Source organism: Aptenodytes forsteri, unplaced genomic scaffold, assembly GCF_000699145.1.
Source record: "Aptenodytes forsteri isolate BGI_AS27 unplaced genomic scaffold, ASM69914v1 Scaffold145, whole genome shotgun sequence".
Classification (NCBI taxonomy): Eukaryota; Metazoa; Chordata; class Aves; order Sphenisciformes; family Spheniscidae; genus Aptenodytes; species Aptenodytes forsteri.
This window is the reverse complement of record NW_008795122.1, coordinates 4,607,703-4,628,029: the sequence shown is the minus strand read 5'-3', so window position 1 is coordinate 4,628,029 and position 20,327 is coordinate 4,607,703. Positions and strand designations below refer to the sequence as shown.

At 39.8% G+C, this 20,327-nt stretch overlaps 1 protein-coding gene across 1 annotated transcript in view; it reads left to right on the top strand.

Annotated features, from left to right (window-relative positions):
• The window catches only part of GTF2F2 (general transcription factor IIF subunit 2), a 125,172-nt gene that overhangs the window by 93,432 nt on the left and 11,413 nt on the right, over positions 1–20,327 (top strand). Inside the window, exon 7 of the mRNA XM_009277155.2 lies at positions 14,108–14,207. Within this exon, the coding sequence (XP_009275430.2) occupies positions 14,108–14,207 (100 nt within the window). The remainder of the gene's footprint in view (positions 1–14,107; positions 14,208–20,327) is intronic.

Sequence of the window (20,327 nt, the reverse complement as noted above, 5' to 3'; positions counted from 1 at the left end):
TTATATAAAATTACAAATTTATTAGCGTTTCTAAGTGTGGTGAGTTGACCTTGGCTGGCCACCAGATGCCCACCCAGCTGCTCTCTCACTCCCCCCCCTCAGCAGGATGAGGGAGAAAATAAAATGAAAAACTCATGGGTCGAGTCGAGTTTAATGAAAGAAAGCAGTCGAGGCAGTTTAGTGAAAGGAAGCAAAGGTTGTGTGTGGAAGCAAAGCAAAACCGAAGGAGATTGATTCTTTACTTGCCATCAGCAGGCCATGTCCAGCCCCTTTGTTGGAAACAGGGCCCCAGTATGTGTAGCGGCTGCTTCGGAAGACAAACGCCTTAATAACGAATGCCCCCCTTCTCTTCCTTTCTCTTAGCTTTTATTGCTGAGCACATCATATGGCGTGGGATATCCCCTCTGTTAGCTGGGGTCAGCTGTCCCAGCTGTGTCCCCTCCCAACCCCTTGCCCACCCCCAGCCTGCTGGCCCTTGGGTAGGGTGTTGGAGAGACAGCATTGATGCTGTGCAGGCACTGCTCAGCAGCAGCCAGCACATGGGTGCCTTACCAACACCCTCCTAGCCACTATATGGGCTGCTATAGGGGAAGTTAACCCCATCCCAGCCAGACCAGTACACTAAGATACGCTGTTCTACACTGCCATTTGGTACGTATATGCACGCTGAATTAAAAATTGTAGAAGTTTGTGGAAAACCATACTCTTTTCTCAATAATAATAGTTTCACAGTATATTGTATTTCATATTTGGATTACTGACTAACAAATCCAGTTCCATGCAGGTTTATGACAAACCAATGAAACTTCTGTGGAGCACTTCTTGTATATGTTTAATTCTTTTAATTGCAGCCTTGGGTGTAATTAAGAAAAACTATGCAGAGCAGGCTTTAAAATATAATGGTCCTGATGCTTCTTTCAAGACTTTTTTTTTCTGTGGAGGATGTACTCAACCAAATTACACATGCATAGAGTCTGCTTTCACACAGATCTTACAGACAAACCCAATTATCCAGCTTCCTATTAGGGAAGCTAGACAACATTTGTGCTTCAGCCATTAACTGGTTTTGGAATTTGTCATGCCAGACGAATCTATAATCAAATCTTTGGGGTTTTTTATTCAATAACAGAATAGGTATGGCTTCACAAAGTCTGGGTGAGTTTCTTCATGTTCACAAATAACAAACACTTTTCTAAAATTCTCTGATTAAGAGGAGAATACTAATGTAGCAGAGCTCAGAAGTGCACGGAGCTAAGTTTATTTCTTAACAAATAAGCTCTCTAGGGAGTGTTCAAAATATAAAGTTCTGAGCTACCAAGCTTATGTTGTTTTTTTCTCCAAAACAAAGGCAAAGTTAGTTTTTAAATTACATTTTTAAAATGCAAAATGAAATCTTACGCTTTCATTTGACTCGGTTGCCTCAAAACCATGTCCTTGTTGTGCCTTGTATTCATTGGTGTGTTTTTAGAAGAAAGTCTTGGAAAGATTTTTTTGAAATAACTTTGACAATTGTTAGTTTAAAGTTGTAGCAGAGCTTGAAGCTGAGCCACAGCCTTCACATCCTGAGGGAATTTTCGAAATACTGAGTGAGAGCTCTTATCAGGGGCTAACGATGATACAGCTGTGGCTGCAAGTAGCACCTTAAGCCCTGGAGGTGATGCACACAAGCCAAGTAAAGCTTTTTAAGAAAACGACACTCACATTTGCCCTCTGCAGTAGGATTTCAAAGACCAGACCTTGGGGAAGGTGACTCGAGCCAGGCTGAATGATGCAGGGCTGGTGTAAAACCGTCCTTCACACAGCCTGGTGAATGGGAGCAGAGGTCTGTGGCGAGCGGCCCCACGATGTCTCTTCTCTCCCCGTTGCCATCACCTCCCAGCCGCAGAGCAGCCCGGCAGCTCCCACCCCTATTCCTGCTCGCTGGGCTCCCTCCGCACGGCTGGTTTCTGCCTCTGGCTTTGCTGCAGCCACGTACCTCCTTGCTCTGCTTGTGGGAGCACGGTCCCCACTCGAACAACAGCTGAGGGATGTCGTAGCAGCGATTTTCAAGCAGAGGTGGACAGGTATGTAATGTATTGGGAGAAGGAGCTGGGGAAGCACTTGTTTTGCAAAACAGGAGGAGGTAAAATGTAGTTAAACTATATGAACAAATACAGCAGAGCAGCAGTGCTGTACAATTGGCAAAGGAAATACAGTTGGCTGAAAGAATCATGATCAAACTTTAAAAAAAAAAAATCTGCTTTCTGCTTTAACTGATACATCTTTCAGTCTGTACTTTGTTTTACTGTGTTACATTTCTTTTTTTTTCTGAGGCTTGCAGGAGAAACTGGTGAGTTTTCCAGTTGGAGGATAAGCAAGACTGCTTTTTCACATGGACTAAGGAGAAAGGCAGGTTTCTTTCCCTTTCTGTGTTTGCTCTGTTGTTTATAGCATAGGGTTCCAAGGGTTGCTGAGCCTACAAAGCTTTTCTTTTTAACGTAATGCTGGTTTTATTTGGATTAAGCGTGTTTTCAGAGTTCAGTTAACAATTTGATTCTCTGTGCTTGAGGGAGAGAGTTAATTCTGCAGTTTAGCGTGAGGTAATGCAGCAGTTTAGTGCAAGCATATGGTTAAGCTATTTAACAGTAGCTGAACTGTGCAAGATTACCTTTTAAGCTACTGACAGCAGTATATAGTCATCCACACATTAACACATAGGCACGTGCAGTGCTTTCTCCCAGCAGTTTTGTTTCAGTGCCCTTTGCAGCAGTCCCTCGCTGTTGTTTCCAAGTTTTTTTTAACAGAACGGAGGTGGATGCCCTCAAAAAGGCGTTCCGCTATCTGGCATTTTAGGTCTGCAGGCTAAGGAAGGAAGAGGCAGAGAAAAACCTCGAGAATTTGAGCCAGCTAGGTTTTCTAGGGAAGCAATCCAAATGTTTCCCAGATTGCCACAGACTGTTAAATTGTTTACAGTAAATTTTAACTGGAAGATCCCCAGTGGAGCCAGATGCCATGGCTGTTTGCAGAGCTATCAGGGGAGTGGTGAGGTATTTGGGAAGTGGCATTTTAGAGATGGGAGCGTGTAGTCAGAGGCAGAGTGCTGGCAGCTGTAACTCCCTAAAGACGTTTTGCAGGAGAAGAGGAGGAGAGGTTCAGACTGAGGAGAGTTAGCTGAGATGCTGTAGGGACTTTATTCACTTGAGGACTTGTAGCTAACAGGCTGCCTCTTTCTTTCCAGCTTCTCTTTAGCTGTGAGTGGTTTCATTGCAGAGTGAATTGACTGGGCTTGTAAATCATCCACCTTTTTACCAGTAATTCAAGACCTAGGCTTTTCAGGGTATGGTAAAGATGTAGCTTTTCTGTCTAACAGACTTCTTCCTAAAATTCTCCTTTTTTATCCCCATTAGCAAAACGTTACACTGTTTCTGGATCTGCAGACACCAACAAAAAGTGTTTGGCTTTGTGTTGCCTCGACTTACAAGTCCCCGTTACTTATACCATTGTTTTCAAAGCAGCAACAAGCATTGCAGATTAGTTCTGGCAGGAAAATGAAGATTATGTGATTTTGAGGCAAGTCTATTTATTTTACTTTTAGAAATAATTAATAGATGAGAATGTAAAATTCCTCTTCTAAAATCTAAATTGAAATAGCATCTAACAAATAAATCCATTTGTTATGGAGAAATTTGGGGACTGAGGAAAATGGGAGCAGAAAAGGAAACTGCATCTTTGAAAATGGAAGTGGGAAAGGAGCTTCATCTTTAAAAACATGATAAAAAGGCATAGACATACAGTAATTCTTCATCATTTTTTGTTTTTTTAATCAACAGGATGTTTGAAATTGAAATTATGAGCCTGAGGTATCACTGGATACTCTTCAGTCAGTAGTACACAGGAGAAAAATTTAGATTATAATTTCATGATTATAATGGTAATTTCTGTCTTTAAAATATATAAATACTTGAAGGTAACTTCATTTTTAAAGATCTGTTTTGTCTTGGTTTTTACATTAGGATGTCAGATCTTTTCTTCCCTCTTACCTACTCAGGCATCAAAGTATAATATTGGCACTAATTGGTTTATGATATCAAAGAAAATATTCAAGTTGAAGTTTTTCTTAAACAGGAAACAATTTATAGCTGCAAGTTCCCAAGTACAGGTGCACACACTTTCAAACACGTTGTTTATTCGTATTGGTGGGAGAGTGGGCAACCCAGGGTAGTCAGGACAGACCTAAAATATAGCACCTGATGGTTCCCAAAGTTTGGATAAGAACAGGACTCCAAATTGCATAATTTTCAGAAAGGTGTACATGGTGTAACAGGGTGCAGAGCTGGGAATAGTGCTTGACTTTAAACATGTCTTATCCCAGGTTCCTGTTCAAAAATCTCAGGGGCATGGGCATTGTTTGTCACCTAGATCAATACTCAAAGTCCTTGGCACTTGCAGGGTTTAACCCTTTCACCCATGCTGTTGTTTTTGGCAGTCTGCATTTTGTCAGTGGTGTTTCAAATACTTTATTTCTCGGTTGGTTGGTTGGTTTTGTTTGTTGACAATTTAGAATAAACTTCCCTTTTAGTAAGAGGCGAGAGATTTCCAAACATCTGGCTGCGAAGCAAGAAAAAGTCTTGAGCCAGCAACAGGGGAGATAAAACTATTCCTTACGCTTTTGCCTTAAAAATAATAAGTACACTTCTTAATATATTTTTGCATGTATTTAAGCTCACTTACGCGTTTTCGAGAAGTCTGACCCCTCCCCAAAACCATGTAGTCTTTATTGTCTTTTCCAACTGACCTTCTAAACCGTCCAGTAGCATAAAAGAGGAAGAAGTGATGTTGTATAGTTGTTTCCTAAAGGATCTTTTTTGACAGGGACAACTAAAATATGTGTGCATGCATGGTTAAAATTGTAGGTGATCCTTTTGAAAGGAATACATCTGGCTTTAATTCAGGAGGATAATCTTCATGTTAAAATTAAAGGGCTGGGCTTTTTCTATCCTGCTTAGATTGTTAATGAGTCACTTTTCCTAGATCTCCAGTCTTCGCCTTCTGTAGTATTAGTAATGGGCTTGTGAGATTCCTGGTGCTTCCCTCGAAGCAAGGAAGTGCTTTCACTGGTTATTCATTCCTACCGATCTTTAAGACACATAGTCTGCATGTGTTGTACAGACTCCTGTACAGACGATGACGGATGGTTAGCTCAGTGGTAGAGGTCTGTAGATCGTCCTGTGCATGTCTTAGCTGAACAAACCCAAAGGGAAACTGACTTTTAAACCTACTTTTTGCCCTTCCTTGCTGTTTTTCTGGAGTACGTGCACCAGACTCCTCTTCCTATCTGGCCGTTCCCATTGTGTCGTGCTTCTCTTCCAGCCGCTGTGTTGCCTCCTTCTCTTCTTCCATGCGGGACCGATGTGTGTCATGTACATCTGCATGGCTCTTCAGAGCTCTCTCCGAAATTTCAGCTGCATTCCCATTTCTTCTGGCGTGCTGCCTAATTTCTTCTGCTCGTCGTACCTTGTCACTCTGCCAGTCTTATGCCTCATCTCATGTGTGTGCTTGAGGTACTCTACACGCTCTGGACAACACAAAAGGACATCCAGATTTTACTTCACCCTAGTTTTAGACCTTTCTGTCACTGGAATAAGCCACAAGTATAAGCAGCCTGGTATAAAAATGTACTGCGTCCTGCAGTTTTATCCACTTAGAAACTAAAATGAGGTGCCCCATACAGAGATACAGCATGTAACGGAGTGTGCACGGATGCACTTGCACCCTGGCTTAGTCCTCGGAGAAGACTGTCCCCTCTAGCTCTGCTTTTGTTTGTTCTTGAACTTGATCTTCTTGCTTGTGTTGGGATTTGTGTTGCGCTGAAAACTGGGCAGAACAGAGATGATCGTGGTGTGTGTATTAATAAGAAAATGTTGAAAGTATGATAGGAACCAATAACAGAGGATTTGTTTCCCTTCTGGGCACTAATTGATTGAATATGATGACCGTAGGATGGAAAGGACTGTAAAATCCTGACATTTGCAACAATTGCAGAGCTACAGACTTCTTTTCCAGAGTACATGAATTGTAATAAGGAAATGTTAATTTCTTTGCGATAAGTGATAGGACGAGAGGAAATAGCCTCAAGCTGCCCCAGAGGAGGTTTAGATTGGATATTAGGAAAAATTTCTTCACCGAAAGGGTTGTCAAGCATTGGAACAGGCTGCCCAGGGAAGTGGTGGAGTCACCATCCCTGGAGGTATTTAAAAGACGTGTAGATGTGGTGCTTAGGGACATGGTTTAGTGGTGGACTTAGCAGTGCTAGGTTAACAGTTGGACTCGATGATCTTAAAGGTCTTTTCCAACCTAAATGACTCTATGATTCTATGATTGACCGTGCAAGGCCTTTCTGTTGATCCACAGCATGACAGTGGTGGAAGGGTCTTTTCACCTGGCAAGAGGGCGACGCTGGGTGGACCCAAGTCCTCCTGGAAGGGCAAGGAGGGTGCAGAGGCTACTTTGCTCCACAAGGGTGAATGGGCTTCTGCGCCCTTAAGGCTATCTGGTCAAGGACCCCTTCCAGTGCAAAAAGGGGTGTTGACTAAAGGGGGAAAGCAACAAACAAAACATTCAGAGACACAAACCTGGACAGACAAGCCTAACGGAGGCAAAGACAAGAAACAAACTTTGTCAGCCACACTAATGGATGGGCTACTTATAACCTCACTTAACAGTCACATTGCACAGAAGATATATCTGAGTTATGATTCCTTTTTAAGCTTAGCCTTGGATAACACGCTTCCACTGTGTCCCCAGTATGAACCAGGCACTGCCAGAGCCTGACTTTGTCAGCATCAGGACACTTCTAGAGGAAGTATCTGTAGACACATGTGAGCTTGATTAGAAATATCCATGGTGTCAGGCAGATCTTGTAATTTTCTTCATGCTAAATGCATTAGGGCATCACTTAAAATGTTTAAAGTTGGGCATCAAATAATAGAGAAAGTTATTCAATTATATTAGTCCTAGAATGCTGAAGTCTGTCTTATTTTATCTTTACATTATTTATCCTCACAACCTTAAATGATTTTTAATCATTTGCAATATTAAGCTCAGAGAGGAAAAATGGGAGCTTAGTGGTTTTAATAAATTATTCCCATTTTATCAAACCAGAAAATAAAATGCATCATAAATTGTTACTTATTGTTGAATTGCCATTCATAACATCTCATGTTCTGTACTGGAGAAAGATGTGTAGAATTGGAGTCTTCAGTTATGACTGTGGTGCCTGTCTCAATATTAGACATGAAATTATCTTATGTTCATATGAGTCATTGCTCAGCCTTCAGCATATATAGTTGAAGACGTCAACTTAAGAAAAACCTAATAGGTTTCCTGAACATATAATAATTGCAGCACTTTTCTTGAAATGCCAGGATTTCAGGACTTACACTTAATTATAAATCAGTCTATATTAATAATCTGAGACATTTTGTTATTTAATGCTGGTAAATGCACTTCTTAATGCCATTTCCATTCAGCTTATCCTCTTCTCTGTCTGCCTGTCTAGTCTTTATAAATGGGGACGGACTCACTTAGCTTTGACTGTGTGTGTGTGCTGGAGTAGCACTCAACGTCTGAAGGAGAATAGTAGATTCATCCGTGCAACGGGCTGCAGTCATCCACCTCCATTTAATGTGAGACAGTAGGACTTTTCTTCTTACAACAAAACATAACATGCTGAATTTGCATGTTGCTAGTTCTTGTCTTTCAGAATATATGACATTGTTTTGTGTAGCAACAGGTTGTCATCATTCTTATTAGATAACGTGGAGTTTTACCGATGAAGTCATTCTGGTAATTTCCTATGTTGTTTGTGGTTGAGCACTGCCATGGGGTTGTTTCAGCAGGATGTGCCCCACAGGGTGCTGAGTTCCCTTAGTTCTCACAGAATTACAAAAACTTCGAGAAGTTTCACCATCTCTTAGGAGTTTTCATCTCCTGCCCATCATCTGCTCACTTGTTGTAGTACTAGTGCTCTTGCTTGGAAGAAAAGTCAGAAAAGATGCTACCTGAACCTCAGCGAGGTGCGGTAGGCCAAATGAACTCAAGAGAAGTAGGTGTGAAGCTATATTGCTACATTTATTTTGTTAGCTTGTTTTGGATGCGATTCTGCAGGACGTACCTACCTCTATTATGTTTGGGATGCTTAGCAAAACAGGAAGGCAAATAAAAAATCTTTGTTACAGCTATTAGGTATGGTGAAGCTTCATGTACTGCAGCTGCCTGTGTCTGGTTCAAGTACAGAAGTACCGAGTACGGGACTAAGAGAGCATTAGTCCTTGGCTTTCACTCCCCTGGTAGCAGGCTGGGAACTTCTGCGAGGAGTCAAAAAAAAAAAGCTGCAAATCTGTGCAGAGCTGGAGAGTTTGTGTTTCTTCCCCTCCAAAGCTTTGGGCAGCGGGCCGGCTCTTTTCCAGTGCATCTCTGTCAGGTGATGTTGCAGATAGCGAAGCAAACCAACCTTTCCTTTTTTGCAACAGTAAGGTTGGCTTCTTACTTACTGGTGCCCTGTGTAAATACAGCCAAGCAAAAAAGGTGTTGAAACTTTTCAGTCCCATCCTTGCAATAATTTCTTTAGAAAGGTCAAGAATTCAGGCCCTAGCAGCGTTTCTGATTAATACCTGCTTCTAATCTTTGAAACATTTGTTTTGTGGCAGAAGATTAATCAGAGGAAATCATCTGTTCTAAAGGTCTTTGGTTTATTTTTTATTGCTGGAAGATACATGTATTTAAAAGCCATTGAGCATCTCCACCTAGAAGTGTACATATTGCCTTCATCTGTCTCCCTTTATGAGCCTGCTGCGTGTTGACAAGTCCTATAGAATTATTTCCAGCCTGTTCGAATGTTTTTTCCCCTTATTCAACTGTAGGCATAATGACAAATCAGAGTTGCAGTATAAAATGTATTTTGCTGGGAAATGGCCGGGGCGAATTCGATGCTGTGCTGGTTACTTGCTGTATTTCAAGGCAGAAGAGCTGTATTTCATCTTGGGGGTGGAAGAGAAAGCCCCAGCGTGCAGGCTGGTGGCTGCTCCGTCACTAATTTATTGGCAGATTTAGGAAAAAAATCTGTATTCTTGTTTTATTTTTTAGGCCAGATATTAGCATGAATTACGGCACTAGCTATTTCAACAAGAGTCAAGTGGAAAAGTTAACTCCTTGGAGAGTTGTGTGTAGTTCTGAGCCATAACTAAGGCTTTTAACTGTCACACTCCTGCAAATCATAATAAAGAGTAATAGGTAAAAAGCCACTGCTCCTTTAAATCAGTGTCACCAGTGACTCAGAAATATCTATTGTTTTGTTGTTTTTTTTTTTATTCCTACCAACAGTTTCAATTAAGATTCAGCAGATCCACTCTGAGAAAATCCTGTATAAAACACCTCATAATATTTTGGTTTAATACTGTTTTTTAAATTCTGTTTAAGAAATGAGCATTGAATAGTAATAATGTCTGTAACACATTAAAATATTGGTCTAAAAGGCTAATGCCCAATTCATAGCTTTTGTTATAAATTTTTGAGTGTATAATTACTAGAATGTATAAATATATGTTTCATCAACTTTTTTTCAGACAACAGCTATACAAATTTAATAAGTCAAATATATTCACCCAGGCATATTACTTTCTGAATACGGGAGAATTATGGCATGGTTTTGAAAAAAAAAAAAAAAAATCACAACCTATTTTCCCTGCAAATAGTGTCTGTACTAACAATTCATCTGGACAAAATGATTACAGGTATTTGTCTTTACCTTTTGTAATGCACTAAGCAAATTTCAGTGCTTCATCCACACATGAACCATTTGCTAATTTGCGGTATATACCACATTTGTCAGGCCCTTTACCTGTATTTGTGCATTTTGGGGAGGCTAACTCCAGATGTGCAGCAGCTGTTGTTCCACATAGGATTGTGTGACCGTATTCTGCCTGGCTTCTAGGCGGAAGGAAGGCAACATGAGGCTCTGTCATTCTCCAGGAGATCTTGAAAGCTGCAGAAAAAGAAATCAGAAGGGCAGCCATTAGGGAGAAGAGCAAGATGCATGAGTAGAATACATACATATTAATAAAAAGGTTTGCCTGCTGAGTCACTGTGCTTCCCATTTAGATTTCCATATTGGCATGTGGCAACTGCTATAATTGATTGCATTAAAAAGTAATACCAAGGATGTAATATATTTTTAGTTCTCACTACAGCAGGGAAAAAAAGTTAGCACTGTACTGTTAGCCAGTTTTCTGAAGACCATCTGAGATCTGTGGGTTGTAATTTGGAAACCTTTGGCAAAGAACCTTGAAGTACAACAGGGATATCTCTGAAATGTCCTTCAGAGATGCGTACATTTGTAGCTGATATATTTGTTAGTTGGTACACGTAGATCTTTCTGAAATCTTCTGTCATTTCACAAACCAACTTAGATTTCCCGTTTCCATTTTCACTTGGTAGGTTTCCATCCCATTTCCTAAGCAGGCAAGAAGCTTTTCTTTGCTTTCAAGATTGTGTGTTGGGGAACTTCATGTTAAATGTAACTTCACAACCTTTGGAGGCCTCTGAGAAGTGCATTAGCTCTCCTACACATTTGGTTTTCTACTGGTTTGGAAATTAGCAGGTTAAAGTAAAAAAACTGAAATGCATATCCTGCATGGCAAGTGAAAAATGTTACGAAAGAAATTGCTGGTGTTCTTTTATGCAGAGAAGGATTAATTTATGGAAGCTGCACTGAAATAGGTGATGAAATTTCCTGTATTGTAATTTTAAAATGCCAGAACAGGAAGGGACCTTCAACACTGAGTGGTGTCCAAAGTTCATGACAGGCTCTAGGCTAAAGAGCTATGAATTGTTTGCATGCTTAAATATCTAATTTATTAAGAAGCTGGAGGAGGGTTCACATCACCATTCTAAATCTTTTCCTTCTGAGAACAGTCTGAGGTGTTCAATCCATATTTTCAGTGTTCTGGCATTTCATCCTTGAAGGGCTAATGTTCTTTGGCTGTTTTCCTGAAGAAATGGAGGCTATTGTAAATTTACATTGTTAAGAGTAGTGAATATAAAGCCCAGTGCAAGGAGGATTTAATCATGGAGAAATGCCACCATTCCAAGCCTAGCACTCCCCAAGAACAGGAGACCATCTGATGTATTTCAATATTGTTATGAACCTTTTTATCGCTTACCTGTGCTGCAGCTGTAATGAGAAGGACTCTGGAACAACAAAACAAGTATCTAAATCTGGTCCATGTGAAGAAGAGGGTGGTGCAATGGCCTGAAGGGGAAAGGAGAGACAAGAATTCCCACTTCATCTCCGGGAGGCCCTGTCTCATGAACAGGAGCAGTATCAGTAAACAGGTTTAGAGCAGGAAATGTATCTCTGCATCCTTTACGGAAAGAAGAGGTGTGAGAGGGGAGAAGTGAGGTGAAAAATAGCTACAGTGGGGGAAAGGGAAGACTGGAAAATTCCCCAGGTCAAAAATAGGAAAAATGGCAAAGAACTGCAAGAAAAGATTAAAAAAAAAATAAAAGCCAAACTATATAATCAGGCTTTTGTTTTTAAAAATTAAAAAAAAAAGTCATTGAGACCAAAAAGAAAAAATCGAGCAATGAAGAAGTGAAGAAAAAGACAGATTTGGAGAATATATATTGATTTAGCTTTAGCCTGTGCCTCTTTGTGAAACTTGAGTTTAGAAGACCTTTGGTAACCAGATCAATAAAATCTTCAAAATCGTTTAATTAGATTGAAGGCCAAAAGATAAACTCTTGTGATAAAAACTTCTACCTTTGTTTGCCAGAACAGGAGTAAAAAGTGTTCACTGCTTGTTTACCTTCCGATTGATTTTCCTTCAAGCTAAGAAAAAACGTGCTACATTTGGACAGAAGAAGGCATTGAGGTACCTTCTCCTGATTTAGAAATGTAGAATACAAGGCAATGGTCGCTTAAGGGTAATGAAAACTATAGAACAAATGACAAGTCTACAAAGATTCAAGAGGAAGCAAGTTTATTTCTATGTATGAGACAAAACTACCGGCAATTATTGTCCAGCAATATTAGCTATGAAGGATGTTTGGCTTTATTTCCAGTTGCTACAACTAGAGAATTTACTTCTTAATTTAATGCTTACCTCAAATGTAATTTATGTAGGTTGTTCACGTGTTAAATCAGAAGCATGCTGAATTTAAATTTACCTTTTGGGGTGTACATTATATTTTTACGAAAAGAAATCAGTGATCTCAAACACAGTGTTTTTTAAAGTACTGTCTGTTTTATCACTTTTGTGTTTTACATTAGTAAACATGTAGTTATTATTTGCGTTAATGTCACCATATTAGTTTTTCTTTGAAAAGAAGCAAACATCACTGTACATTTATTGGGCTATAAGTCTTACATTGTGTTTAATGAAAATTGACTCTTCTGCCTGTAAGATACACCTTTGGAAACAAAATAACGCTACTGATGATAACTTAATTTTATCTCAATATTAACTGTGCGTGCCATTAAGCTATTTTCTCTGAAGGGATGTTGTCCTGCACCTTTCTAAAGCTTGGTTTCGTGCATCATCTTTTCAAGTAGTAATTCTTGAGTAACCTGAAGTAAATGGAGCACTCCTTCTACACCATCATATATAAGCTTTACATTACATAGGGATGAGCTTGACAAAATGTGTTCAACCTCTGACCTTCTCAGAGTCTTTCCCGAAGAGGACTGAAGGTCACCTTTCGTTAACTGTATGATTGAGACTTGATTGCAGTCCTAAGCATAAATACAGGCTGGGCAGAGAATGGATTGAGAACAGCCCTAAGGAGAAGGACTTGGGGGTGTTGGTTGATGAGAAGCTCAGCATGACCCCGCAATGTGTGCTTGCAGCCCAGAAAGCCAACCGTATCCTGGGCTGCGTAAAAAGCAGCGTGACCAGCAGGTCGAGGGATGTGATTTTCCCCCTCTACTCTGCTCTGGTGAGACCTCACCTGGAGTACTGCATTCAGCTCTGGGACCCCCAACATAAGAAGGACATGGACTTGTTGGAGTGGGTCCAGAGGAGGGCCACGAAGATGATCAGGGGGCTGGAGCACCTCTCCTGTGAAGAAAGGCTGAGAGAGTTGGGGTTGTTCAGCCTGGAGAAGAGAAGGCTCCAGGGAGACCTTACTGCGTCCTTCCAGTACCTGAAAGGGGCCTACAAGAAAGCTGGAGGGGGACTTTTTACAAGGGCATGTAGTGATAGGACAAGGGGTAATGGCCTTAAACTGAAAGAAGGTAGATTTAGAGTTTTAGATAAGGAAGATATTCTTCACTATGAGGGTGGTGAGGCACTGGAACAGGTTGCCCAGAGAAGTTGTGGATGCCCCATCATTGGAAGTGTTCAAGGCCACGTTGGATGGGGCTTTGAGCAACCTGGTCTAGTGGAAGGTGTCCCTGCCCATGGCAGGGGGGTTGGAACTAGATGATCTTTAAGGTCCCTTCCAACCCAAACCATTCTATGATTCTACGATTGTATGTTGGTTTGAACCTGGGTGGATTTCTCTATCTTCATGTTTTTAAAAGTGCTCGTAAAACAGTTATTTGTGCTCTGTTACTCTACTATAATGCCAAAAGAAAGGTCACGGAAATTTATATTATTACATTAAAATATCTAAGAGAAGGTCATGGAGTCTGATCTTCGCTGTGCTCTGGGAGTCAGCAGAGGTGGATTGAAAGCTTTTTCAGCACTCAGCTGAGCAAGCTGGGAGATTCGGGGTTCATTTGGATTGGATTTCATCTTTTTTTAAGAGCACGGGCTTTTCTTCCACCTGAATGTCGGGCTTTTGGAATAAAATTTGTGTTCAGGCATGGTTTTTACTATCTTCCCTTCACAGTTGCTTGGTTTTTAGTATTTCAGTGTCTTCTGTAGCATATCGTGTCATAATAATCCAGTGTCCTTGAGCAAAAATAGAGTAGGAAAAACTTAATTCAGAAGAGTGCATCTGTTTTGCCTTATGATTTGTTTGCAGCTGACCTTTGATAAGGGCTGGTTCATACTTGCAGATTTTTAGAATTCATTTTGAGTGTGTGCTTGTCTGAACTTTTTATTAATTCTCTTCTTTTCTTTTGCAGATTACAGATAGAAGAATCTTCTAAACCTGTAAGGCTATCACAGCAGCTGGACAAAGCCGTAACCACAAACTATAAACCGGTGGCTAATCATCAATATAACGTAAGTAGCTTTCAGTATTTTCCTTTATTCTCCTAGCCAGGCATCTGGCTCAGGACTCCAGAATCACTCTGCTGCTGTCCTGCAGCCCTTTCGCTCACAGTTGGCCACTGTCTTTGGAAATGTTCCATGTTATCTGGTTTCTCCCTGATTTCATCTTCTGGGGATCTTCTTTCTGTCTCAAGACCAACATCAGCCTTGAGGCTAAGGTCTGCCAATTCTAACTCTCTCATGTTACCTGATGGAGGGCAGACCACCTTTACCTAAGCCTTTTCTAGTGTCTTTATTACATTCTTCCTCTAGTCTTTTTTTTGAAATGTAATTCTGAAATTTGGGGATAAAAGGCAGTTCTGGCTTTGTGCTATGAGATGTGGAAGCACTCCTTTGAGACAAATAAAATATCATATGGAGGTGGGTAAAAAGCTTGAAAAGAATCATTAGTTTCCAGTCCTCTGCAGGAACTGACAACAAGTAAAAAAGAGTAACAGCTGATAATTTTTAAGTTTCATACCTTCATAGTACGTGTTACTTGCATCATTAGCTTTGTTAATATTACATCCACACTGCTGTTCCAGATCAGTTGATGCACATACAAACTATAATGTCCTTTTTCTTAAAGATCCTCTTTGAGTAATTTGTATGTATGCATATATAATTGCTGTTACTGTTGAATGTGAGAAATGTTAAGTCATACTGAAAATGAGTCACTCTGTTAGTCATTTAAACTTTTACACTTTTTATTAAGATTTTATTTACATAAAACAAATGACAATATACTGGATGATATTTAAGCACTATTCTGAAAGGCAGTTTATTTTTACAGAACCAAAAATAATCATTTCTCTCTCTTGAGACTGTTTTGTAGTAGTTACTGTTCAAAGTCTGATCTATACATAGATGATAATACCAATATAACTATTTCAGCTAAGGGAATGACATTTAACCAAAATAGTCATACTGGTATATCCTGCTATGCAAATGCAATTTTATATGAGTATATTGTTTTATGATGCTACTGTTATTCTCCTTCTTCAATTCTGGAATAAGCTACGGTGATGTACAGCATCTCTTTTTAGTGGGATTCTGTGCCATTTCCCTGACACTAGCAGTATGACTTCAACCTGGAGACAATCTTTGAATCTTTATTCCAGTTGCAAACTGCTGTTGTCGTATCATTACAGAAATTTAAGTCTTTTGTGAGATTCGGGGCGCATAACCAGGACATAACCAGGCTTCTTGAAAGTTATGATGCTCTTGTGTCCTAATCGTAATGTTTTTAGCAGTTACATAGCTGTCCATGCTAATGGGAATCCATTGGCAATGTGTTTACTTTTCATGTCTGCCTTAAAGGTGTTCTGATGAGAAAAATCTAGTAGGACATACTTACACTTGAGTCACTCTTGGCCATGCCTTGACTCTAAAGGCCCAGGCATGACTACTTTCTACAACACCTTTCTTTTCACTAAGTCTTTTATTAAGGTTCGGGTTAGATGGCTGAAAGGATGTATGACTGGGAGAACACATCTGTGAACTTTTTAAACCTCTTGGTTAAATTTTTCTGGTGTATTCAAGCAGCAGTTGCTTTCTTAAAACGTGCTGTATTGCTTGTAATCATATGACAGCCCTGTTGGAGACTTTTCACAAGAAAGAAGAAAAAAAATGTACAAACTACCATACATGCTGAGGCATTCGGTCATCTTCAGGGGAGTTTCTGAGGAAAGAATGAGCATCTACTAGGAAAGAGAGGAGTAAAATTTCCTGAAGGAAGATATGATAGAATATTAAATGGGGCTTAAGCGTGGCTGCTCCATGTACCCCTAAATGAACAAATAACAGGAAGGAGGATGGGAAGAAATTACATGTGGATGGGAAATAGCAATAGCTTGTTTGAATACAAGGACAGGGAAAGTGATTTTTTTTTTTCCAAGAAATTGTATTAAACCCACATTTTTATTAGAAGAAATTGCAATTCCATTACGATATATGCCAGGATTATAACTTAGCTTCTCTGCGAAAGGGACCTTCATTTTCTGTATCATCTGTAGATGATATACATCTTTAAAAGGTTGCAATGTTAATGTTCTTGCAGCTGGAATGTTTCTGTGACTTCATTATTTTTTGTAACACAGCAGAAAAGTTCTCTAGTGGTCCTGTTACCCCTTCAGAGGCTTCTTTGTGGTCTCCCCTCTTCCCGCTCTCTGGTACTATAGAGGTTGGTATCCATGCTCCAGGGGAAGGGAAAACCTTTACGGCTTCTTTCAAACAGCTTCAGATGAAACTTTAGATTTAGTCTCACTTCTCTATCACCTTTGTATGAGCTGTCTACCGAAACAGTGTAATACATCGGCTTCGGTATTAATGATACCTTCAAGAAGGCAATTTTGGCAGCTTTTCAGCAAGCTTAGCAACATACTGGGAAGGTAAACAAAGAGAAATTGATTTCTGTATGAAGACTTGCAGGGATAAACTCGCAACTTCTACACTCGCCAGCTTGTTCTAAAATGGTTCTTCCTTGAAAGCAAATCGTATTTTAATGCTTTTTAAATTTAAAAACCACGATTTTAAATCAATGCATTTGTTCTGTAATATGACTCTCAAAAAGTGCTTTAAGCCTACTGCATAAAACATCCTATTTGCAAAGAAAACAGGAAGGAAAAAAATGAAAGGCTGCATTGTAACTTGCTATGAGCAGTGCATTCACAAGACAAAAAGAAGAAAACAGCAACAGATACCATGCTTTTTTTTTTTTTTTAAATAGCACTTCACAATGCACTCCGTGTTTTTAGGCAACAGTGGGAGCTGTTGCTGAAGTTGGAGGGAAATGCTGGAGTGTTGCTAATTAAAATGTGGGCAACTGGGACGCCAGCTGCAAATAACTTTTCAACAAAGGGAGGGTTTGATACTCAGTTTTCTGTGTGAGTTGTTTTTATACGTTAATGAATTAAGAATATTAAAATATTCACATTGCATTTGTATAGGGAATACAAACACTCTTCCTTGATTTACTTTAGCTCATCCAGAGAATGTAAACTAGAAGCTCCTACTGGGGAGAGTGTACCAAGGCACTAAAATAATAGAGTAAGAAGAATGCTGGGCATTACAATTTACTAGCAAAAAAAGGATTGTGCTTTGGTTAAAAAGACTACTTCATGTTATTTTCCAGGAGACTGTTATTCGTGTAATTAGGATTTTATACTCAGTCATGAAATAGTCCTGTCAGAGACCTAAAATCGGTGAAGATAATGTTGAGGATTTCCTTATTGTTACTTTGTTCCTTTATGTAGGAAGCATCAGTTTTAAAGCGAGTAGTTTTTTTCTCCACATGGAGAGAGCTGTAGCTAGTAGCTAGTTGCTAGCTAAGCACATTTTCGTGTTATGTCATTTGAAGAGGTACAAACAGTACCATGGATTTTTTGTTGTTGTTCTCAGAGATTGTCTGGAGAGTCCCAGTAAATTTTCCCATTATGCCCATGTTATTTACCCGTTATTCCCATAGCTCTGCCACGTACCGAAGGAATAACCTCAGTGCTTTGCTCTTGTTCTTGCTCCTTAAAAACAAAACAAAAACCAGAAAAGGAGGAGACGGGTTTCTTCCATCACTTCAGCTTGACCTTCCACCTGAGGGGGTTGCAGTTTGTTTCTGTTTCTGTTTTTCTTCTTCTTGTTCATATTGTTTTTGTTGTTTGGGGAGGTAGAAAATTGCAGAAGGGTTGGTAAGAACAGGCATAATAGCTGCTGCTGTGGCAGAGTGATGCAGCCTGTAACTGGCTGTCTTTATCTTTCACGCCATAACTTTCAACTCATGTTTTTGAGTCAGAGGAAAGTTCCTAACCTTAAAAACAAAGACATAGGCCTTTACACTGAAAAGTGACCTCAGATGTATGCAGGAACCCAGAACTCAGTCAAGCTTTGCAAACAGAGATGCCTTCGTCTCTCCTACCGTCTTCTGGACTTGACCTCTAAAGTACCGGAGGCTTTTCTGGCAACAAATTAAGGCTGGATAATCCACCTCCTCCTCTTGTAAAATGTTAACATGTGCATATGTTCAAAACATTATTAAGTCCCCAGTCCTAGTCTCCCATAAGCCGGTGTCTCAAATGCAGTAGGGCTCTACTGAAAATCCAGTAGTGTTGTTTATCAGTATCAGCCATGACCTGATCAGCAACTGCACAGAGAAACTGGAAAATTCTGTGGATCCCCGAGTCAAAACCGACTGAAAACTCAGGCTCAAGAAAGCCCACTGCAGTTGATTGCAGTGGCTAATTAGAAAACTGCTTCCAGGAGAACATAGTGTCAGTGTCTTGATTTTTGAAGAGGATCCCATAAAGTTGTAGTTCCTGCTTTCCTTCTTATATAGAAGGAAACGTATAATATATCCCACGGGACAGTAATTCCCATTGTTTGACTATGAAATACCAAAGTGAAAAAATCTGGAGCAGTTTTCAGACAGGAATAAAAAATATTTGTTCTACCCAGCTAGATTAGATTATTTTTAATAATGTTTGGGTTGCTGCTGTTGACTCATTTTCTTTTGAAAACACAATGTAACATGGCGCTGTCGGCAACTTTGTGCATGCCAGGTAATTTCTCTACCTTGGTTGCATTCCATGTAAAATGATGATACTGCCATGCTTTGTGATGATCTTACTCATTCGTTTATTTGAAACACTGTCAGTCTTATTACTTATGGGACAGTGGGTTTGCCCTTTGACTCTCTCCAGCTTAAAAAGCAAAGAAGCAGTTTTCAAATACAAATAATATTAGAAAACAGAAACAAAAAATGTTCTTGTGGATGGAAATACAACTTCCAAAATATACAGTGTAATGGGATTCTGATCATAATGGGTGCTTTTCAATGCTAGCATGAAGTATCAACTTCAGACTGTAGCCTGAGATGTGACATATTAATGTATTTTTTAAGACTGAAGGGACAGCTATCATACTAAAATAAATTTAAAATGCATGTCTTAAACCCTGCATATTTCACTGTCTTCAGGATGCACCCACGTCCTTGCAGCAAGTCCCTACACCATTGCACTGAGTTAGAACATGACAGTGGTAGTAGATGATTGCTCTGGAGAGATGGTTTCTCTGTCAGGAAAAATATAAATGCTCGTCATATATCTTAGTAAGTTCTGATTTAAGCCAGGTGTAAATTAAAAGCATTTTTAATGCCACAAACTGACTACTGTCAGATCAGATGAAGATAAGATGTGAAGAACTTTTTAGCAATCAGCTGATTCAGTGTATTGCTTATCTTGCAGGTAGCAGAAGAGACAAGTGCTCTCACACATCTCCTATTTCATCCTACATTTCATGCAGTGAAGGGCCAGTGTCCTCCTACTTCTCACTCTTTGTATCATTTCTTTCAGTGCTTCATACAGAAACCCTTGCTCACCTACCAGGACGTGGGTAGTGCTGTAGGTCATAGTAGGCTTTTAGGTGAATGAGATTTTCCCTAACTCTCCAACACCTGTATCACTACGTGAATATACCCAGTAGAGAACTGGCCAACTGCTTTGTTGGTGGAGTTGCAAGGCAGAGCACACCCTGGCCAGGCTGCTTGGTATTTTGGGTTTGTAGTTTTGAAGAGTGTCCACTGAGTAGACTTGTTCATATATATTTCAATGCCATTGCAGTTCTACTTCATGCGTTTACGACTAGATGCAGTCTACTTGCATTATACTGCGTAGTGAGACTATACTGGTAGAGAAACAGAAAATGAATCCACAGCAGGGCTTCCAAAGCTTACAATTAAAACCTTTTCAAGGTCAACAGAGGTTCCTAATGAATTGCCTATTGTACTTTCAGAAGAAGCAAATGTTTTGACACACTATTGTTAATAGCAAGGCCGATTTCCTAGATTTATGTTCCTACTCTAGTTTCTGTGGCATAGCAGTTCTGTTGTAGATCATGGCAACCAAGATGATGTACTGTGAAGCTGTTTTACTTGCCACTACAGTTTGCTATTGTTGCAAAGCTATTACTGTTTTGAAGATTTAAATGCAGAGGCTAAAGAGTTAAGTAATTACACCAAAGTGTATTAGTGGATAAAAAACAATTGTGTGGGTTTGTGTGGAGGGGTTGTATCTTTTATAACACTAACAAACAGTTGGGAAAGCA